The sequence below is a fragment of the Gastrolobium bilobum genome, unplaced genomic scaffold (genome assembly GCF_033153095.1).
Source record: "Gastrolobium bilobum isolate Gb01-03AN ecotype WA unplaced genomic scaffold, APGP_CSIRO_Gbil_v1 utg5916, whole genome shotgun sequence".
NCBI lineage: Eukaryota > Viridiplantae > Streptophyta > Magnoliopsida > Fabales > Fabaceae > Gastrolobium > Gastrolobium bilobum.
In genome coordinates, this window is record NW_026900089.1 from 7396 (window position 1) to 15333 (window position 7938).

Here is a 7938-nt window from a genome sequence, read left to right on the forward strand (position 1 = left end):
TGCTGAATGCATATCAGTAGGATGTCTATCTTCCTTTCAAATATGGAACAAACTCGAAGAATTTTTCACTTCACAAACTCGTGCAAAAGTGAAACAGCTGAAGATTCAGCTTAGGAATACAAAGAAAGATTCCTTAATCTCAAGTTACTTGATGAAAATCAAGAAAACTGTCGATTCATTGGCAGCAACAGGATCACCAATTTCATCAGAATAGCACATTGATGCGATTCTTGATGGTCTTGGTGAAGACTATGATCCTTTCATTACATCTGTTACCTCACGAACAGATCCATATACTGTTGGTGAGATTGAAGCTTTACTAATGGCTCAAGAAGAAAGAATAGAAAAGCACAAGAAAACTGATTTTGGAGGATTACAAGCCAATATGGCTCAAATGAACTTCAGAAGAACTCCAAGTTATAATCATGGCCGAGGATTCAATTTCAACAGAGGAAGAGCAACAAATACCAGAGGTCGTTTTGGCAGAAATGCACCAAGATCAACAACACAATTTGGTAAACCACAATGCCAAGTATGTGGAAAATTCGGTCACATAGGTTTTGAGTGTTATAATAGGTTTAATCAAACCTATCCAAGTCCTTTTCAGCAGCAAAGCAGATCAAAATATGGAGAATCATCTGGACCTCGATTTCAAGCAAATGTTGCTGAAACTAATCCATCAATTCAAGATGATGCATCCGATTACTGCATTGCTTTTGACCCCACCTGGTATCCTGATTCAGGTGCAACAAACCACTTCACTGCAGATGAATCTAATCTGATATCAAAATCAGTTTACAGAGGCCATGACACAGTTCGTGTAGGTAATGGAGCAGGTATAAAAATTGAACATGTTGGTCACTCTATATTACATTCCTCATCCAATTCATTATCTTTTCCTTTGAAAAATTTACTTCATGTCCCTAGTTTATCAAAGAACCTTCTCAGTGTCTCACAATTTTCTCAAGATCATGATGTATTTTTTGAATTTCATGCTAAAAGTTTCTTTGTCAAATCACAGGCCACCAAGGAGATTCTTCTCCAAGGAAAACTTAAAGATGGTCTGTATGCTTTTGAAGGAGCAAACACAATTCAAGCTCCAAAGCATTCTGCTTATCAAGTTCATACAGAAGCCAATAATGACATAAATAAATGCCATTCGATTGAACTATGGCATAGTAGACTAGGACACACTTCCATTTCTACTGTAAAATCTATTCTTACTCAGTGTAAAATACCATTTCAAAATGTACCAAAAACTATATGTAGTTCTTGATGTATGGGCAAAATGCACCAATTGCCCTTTTCTTCTTCAAATAATGAATATCATAGTCCTTTGGAACTTTTCTTTTCTGATATTTGGGGTCCAGCTCCAATAAACAGCATTCATGGCTCAAGATATTATATCTGCTTTATCGATGCTTTTAGCAGGTTCACTTGGCTTTATCCAATCCGTGTCAGATCACAAACAGCAACAATATTTGCTCAGTTTAAAAACATGGCTGAACTCCAACTCAACACCAAACTTAAAGCTTTACAAACCGGCAATGCAAAAGAGTACTTAGCCCTCAAACCTTTTCTTCAAACCCATGGCATCATTCATTGACTTTCATGCCTATATGTCCATCAGCAAAATGGCACTCCCGAACGTAAACATAGACATGTTGTAGAAACAGGTCTAACCATTCTAGCTAATTCTTCCTTACCACAAAAGTTCTGGGAAGATGCATTTGTAACAGCCTCATTCATCATTAATATCCTTCCATCCCAAAGTCTTGGTAATGTATCTCCATATCAGTTACTGTTTGGAAAACAACCAAACTACAGTCCCTTAAAAATATTTGGATGTGCCTGTTATCCTTACCTAAGACCATATAATGCCCATAAACTTGATTACAAATCTGCATTGTGTACCTTTCTTGGCTACAGTCCCTGTCACAAAGGTTATAAATGCCTTACATCAAGTGGAAAAATAATAATCACTCCTCATGTTATCTTTGATGAAAACAAGTTCCCTTTTAAACAAATATCTGGCCATTCATCTCCACCAAACTCCCCTTCTGTCTCTCCTATAAACATTGTTCCAATAATTCCCACTATTCCTCCATTGAGTGATTCACATGTTACAATTAACACTGATTCTACTAACCATAATTCACCTACTATGCAATCTACTTCGAGTTCTCCTTGCAGGTTCACTAATGATTTTGCACGTATAGCTTCTCCAACTTATGTTGCAGTGCTCTCAGCACCACCACCCTCTACAGCAGCACCTCTGCCGAATCAACATTCTATGGTTACTAGAGCAAAGGCAGGAGTTTTCAAGCCTCGTGTGTTTCAAGCATCCTTAGAACCAACCAGTGTAGCCCAAGCTCTGACACAACCTCACTGGTTTCATGCTATGAAGGAGGAATATGCAGCTCTCATGAAAAACAAAACCTGGACTCTTATAAACCTTCCTACTGATAGAAAATCCATTGGTTGCAAATGGGTTTTTTGTGTCAAGTACAACCCAGATGGATTAATCCTCAAATACAAAGAAAGATTAGTTGCAAAGGGATTCCACCAACGTGAAGGTTTTGAATATACTGAAACATTTAGTCCAGTGGTCAAGCCGGTGACCATTCGCATCATTCTCACACTTGTTGTTTCCCATGGCTGGCCTATAAGACAAATTGATGTAAATAATGCATTCCTCAATGGTGAATTACATGAGGAAGTGTTCATGGAACAACCACCAGGTTTCATCTCTAGCAACTCTAGTCTTGTTTGTTGATTGGACAAAGCTCTATATGGCTTAAAACAAGCCCCAAGAGCTTGGTTTGAAAAGCTCAGCACCACACTCTATCATCTTGGGTTTCAAGCTACAAAATGTGACTCTTCACTGTTTGTTTCTTTTAAGAACTCTGCCATTACTTATGTACTCATCTATGTTGATGATATATTGATCACTGGATCTTCTACTCATGTTATTTCTTCCCTCATTCAATCTCTCAATGTTGCATTCTCTCTGAAGGATCTTGGAACTCTTCACTATTTTCTGGGCATTGAAGCCAAGTCATTACCTGATGGATCACTTCATTTGTCTCAGTCCAAATATATCACTGATTTGCTCTCCAAAGCAGGTCTTACTCACTGCAAATCACTACCAACTCCAATAGTTTCCAGCTCAAGACTCTCCATACATGATGGATTTCCATTCGACAACCCTTCTCTCTATCGATCCGTTTAGGAGCTCTTCAATATGTTACAATCACACGTCCAGACATCACCTTCTCAGTCAACAAAGTATGCCAATTCATGCATTCTCCTTTGGACTCTCATTGGAAAGCTGTCAAGCGAATTCTGCGTTATCTTTATGGCACGTCTGATACTGGTTTAACCATTAAACCTTCTCCTCAGCCACAATTGGTAGCTTGATGTGATTCAGATTGGGGTTCGGATGTTGATGATAGACGCTCAACTTCTGGTTTTTGCGTCTTTCTAGGGGGAATATAGTATCATGGTCATCAAAGAAACAAGTAGTAGTTAGTCGATCAAGCACAGAGGCAGAATACAGATGCTTAGCAACCACAATAGCTGAACTGACTTGGATTCGATCCTTACTCATTGAGTTAAAGATTGATACTATCAAAACTCCGCAAGTCTTTTGTGATAATCTTAGTGCAGTTCTCCTTACTGAAATCCTCTATTCCATTCTCGGACAAAACATTTTGAGCTTGACTTATACTTTGTTCGAGAGATGATACAATGGTTCCATTGTTATGTATCACATTCCTTCTGTTGAGCAAGTTGCAGATGGTTTAACAAAGGTTGTATCTAGTTCCAAGTTTACTGACTTCAGAAACAAACTCACTCTTCATTCCTTCAAGTATGAGTTTGTGGGGGGGTTGAAAGTATAACAGTATTAACTGTTAACTGTCATTAACTAGTTTCCGTAAATATAGCTTAGTTAGTTACAATCTGTTTAGCTTTATGTATATATATCAATATGTAACAGTAAGCTTGTATAAAAGATTTCACAATTCAGTTTACAATCGAGATCTCTTTCTTCCTTCTCTCTTAGCTTATGATACCTTATAATAGGCACGCACCCAATTCTATCTTATAACCTGTTTCTTAAAGCAGAGACCATGAATCCAAAAACACACAATTTCAAACAGACCAAATTCTAAAGTAGTAAACTCCAATCAAACACGAAATTCAGAAACCCCCCAATATTAACACCACACTAGTAGTTCTTTAACTGTCTGAAAGGAATTATTTTTCCACACAAAAAGTAAAGGAGAGGAAATTCAACCAAGGGAAGAGAGAGAAAGAAAAGGGGGAAAATGGTTTATTTTATTCCGCAAATATCTATCGTTGGATGAGAATATAATCGAACGGTATTGAAAGGGATAGGCAAAATAAGAGTAGGCAGAATAACCTATCCAAAAAAGTAAACATCATGGAAGAATGAAAGTGGAGCTGAGAAATTGATGTTAACCTTAAAAGTTAGAAATATTAATAAGAGGACAATAAATAGAAGGGAGATGCTACAGTAGCATGATTCCTTGTAAACTTTGATGAGTATTATATAGTGGTTAAATTCAAAGGAATTTCGGAATATGCAAAATAGCAGCCTCACAACGTGAATGAAAGACGAAAATAAATGACGGAGCCAGGAAATATTAACTTTTAAAAGTATTACATATTTTTTTAAGTTTTTAACTTTGAAAAAACTGTATTTTATCATTATAATTTTTACAAAAACAATTTTTAATTAAACATATTGAAAAAATAAACGACCAAGCCAAGCTCTTAACTCTAATTTAAGTTTCAAATTTCAAATTTTACTTTTTAATTAAACACGATACTTTTTATTGCAAATTTTAAAAAAACTCAATTGTTTTTTATCCTTACGTATTGCAACCAGTGTTTTAAAATCCCGCCCCATCCTGGGGTCGACCCTACTGGGTCACTGATCCCCTCTCTCTGAGGGTTGTGGTCAGTAGTTAGACTCTGCATGCACGTTGACTCCCGAAATTCTCGGTTGAACCGTGACTCTCGGGTCAAAGGGGTACGAGGGGGGTCATTACATTAAAAAAAAAAAGAATTAGACACGAAAAGACGTCGTTTGATGTGTAAAAAAATAAAATAAAATAAAATAAAACAAAACAAAAACTCGTTGCTGCCTAGATCTAGAACTAAATTTGAAATCTGAAACGTTTTTCTTCTTGTCTTCTGATCTTCTCTCCCAAACTCATACCTAGTCTCCCTGATCCAGTGATCTCCTCCGCCATGGTGTCAGTTCCTCCTATTATCTTCGGTCTTCTCCACCATGCTGGTTCTTCTCTCCCCACTATTGATTCGTGGCACTGCCGCCTCTCCTCCACCATTCTCTATTGGGTAAGGGATATCCTTTCACATGCTGTTGTAGATGCGTGAGAAGGACAGGAGGACCTAAGTTTGATGATATAACTATTCACTAACTCCATTGAAATATATGTTTTATACTTTGATACTTTGATTACCTTGTGTAATATTGACTTGTGGATGTAACTGGTTGAATTATGTTAAGTATATTTTGAATCTTTGATAATTGGTGGTTTGATTTTTTAAAATTTTTCATATAGGTTATATATTTATATTTTTTAATATATAAAATCGGGTCAGCGAAGTAACCCCATGACCCCCCGATTGAACTCATGACCCCGTGACCCCTGACCTCGGTCGAGTCGTTGGCTGAGCCAAGTTTTTAAACACTAATTGCAACCCTATTGTATCTCTACGGCCTTAACCGGTCTTCTCTAACTTCTCTAAGACATTGACTAGTATACCACCCTTATAAATAGTAATTACTGGTATGCCACGTTGTAATCAAATTTCACGTCACATTCTCGCTACGCCAACAAGCAAGAATGGATTGGACACGCGGCAGGCTCTTGCGATGCACCAATCTCACCCATCTATGTAGCGAGAATGACTGGTCAATGTGGCACACTGCCACATCTGCAAAAGCTATCCATGTGGCTATTCACACTAGGCTGCCGAGCGAGAAAGGCTATACTTTTAGCCATGTGTCAGCACCTGCCATTCTTGCTAGGCTGCTGATCGAGAATTGTAGGCATTGTACAACCACCTGCTGCATGTCATCCATGTGTCATATACACACCATTCTCGTTGGGCAGTCTAGCGAGATACTTGCACTCACCTCTTTAGATTTCTCTCTCCTCTTTATATTTTGATCTAACAGTGTTGGAGAGTGGTAGACAAAAATAGACAGAAAAAAAATAGATAGAATAACCTATCTTTCTTTCTTTTTTTTTTGGTAAACCAGGAGGGATATTTTTATTCTAGTATAAAATTAACAAGTCTTATTTTTTGTCTTAGTCTTTGATTTCTGTCCATCTAATAACTGTAATTTATTTGAAATTAATAATTAATTTAATTAGTATAACTCAATAAATTATAAACAAAAATCAACATTGAAATGAGATGTGAAACTTTTTAATCTTAAAATAGAGTGAAAAGATTCCTTCTCTATTATCATATATTATAAATGTAGGCTTGGCCAAATTATACATGGTAATAGACAACAGTATGAAACCCATACAGAACATCCTCTACTGCGGACCATCTGATCCTGAATTGAGCAGATACATCCGGCTAGGAACAACTTGACGAACACCTGGTAGCTCTGCAAATGTAAAATAGCAAACATTATAACATCAAGCATCAACTATTAAAAAGGGGAAGCATATTTTAAAAATGAAAAAAAAAATAGCAAATAAAGCACAACAAAACAGATATATATATATATATATATATATATATATATATATATATATATATATATATATATATATATACACTTAATCATTAGGGAGTTTCAAAAGGATAGAAAACCATTAACCAGATGGGCGAAAAATAAAATAACATAAAAGAACCATATTACAGAGAATATAAATGACAATCATCCCAAAAAGAAACAAAAAAAAAATTGGTTAGATGCACATACAAACAATAACAAAAGAACCATATTACATCAGCGAATTTAAAAAATGAAAAAAAATCATTAACCAAAAGGGTGTCCAAAAAAAAAAAAAAAAAAAAAAATACTTACTTGATATCTGAGCAACCTGCTCCGGAGTAAGCTTAGCGGAGAATGCACAAGCTGCAGACTTGTAACTATACAACATAGCCTTCTTTGCTGCCTCCTCACTGCAATCATAATCAATCACCCAATTATCAAATAATAATAATAATAATAAAAGAGAGAAGAAAAAATATATATATATATTCAAACCCTCCATTAATAGCCACAATTTTCTCGGGAAACAAACAGAAAAAAAGAGAATCAAGCACCTGCCAAGAACAGCGGAGAGGATTTGGATGTGGAAAGCTTCAATGTCCTCGTCGTTGGGCTTCTCAGTGTAGATGATATGAACTTCAGCAGAAGAGAAAGCGTGAGAAACAAGGGGTTCGACAGTGGAATCGGCTATGACCATGCAAATCAAAGGAACTAATGCAAATAAAACGAGGAAAAGAGTTTGAGGTTTGAAGGGATTTCGGTGCGTAGTCATGTTTGATTTTGTTTCTGCAAATTCACAAGGAAATCAATAAACGAAAATATATAGTTTTGCATTACATGCCCATATTCTTGCAAGACCTTGTATTTGGATGGTAAAGATTCACCTCGTATTGTGAGAGTATTTATATCCATTAGTATTTATAGGAATAGTCTATATTTTTACCTTTCTTTTCTTAATTTCATTTTTTATATTAATCAATTGAGTTAATTAATTCAGAATGACGGTTATGTAATAAAAAAAATAAAGATTTTCTCTTAAGTTCTAGACCCTTATAATTGCCTCCTTCTTAGCCATGGGAAATGAACTTAATCTACCTCGAGGTAAAACCCATTAAATAAGGATTTAATGTCTCTTATGTTGTAAA

At 36.0% G+C, this 7938-nt stretch overlaps 1 protein-coding gene across 1 annotated transcript; it reads right to left on the reverse strand.

The window, feature by feature from the left end:
- Nucleotides 1-6543: 6543 nt before the first annotated feature.
- On the reverse strand, nucleotides 6544-7653 carry LOC133295263 (subtilisin-like protease SBT3.9). Its single transcript, XM_061494069.1, has 3 exons — nucleotides 7348-7653; nucleotides 7106-7203; nucleotides 6544-6679 (listed from the first exon to the last, which is right to left on the reverse strand). Exons 1-3 carry the CDS (start codon nucleotides 7563-7565, stop codon nucleotides 6606-6608), a joined length of 390 nt encoding a protein of 129 aa, XP_061350053.1. The 5' UTR covers nucleotides 7566-7653; the 3' UTR covers nucleotides 6544-6605.
- Nucleotides 7654-7938: the final 285 nt, after the last annotated feature.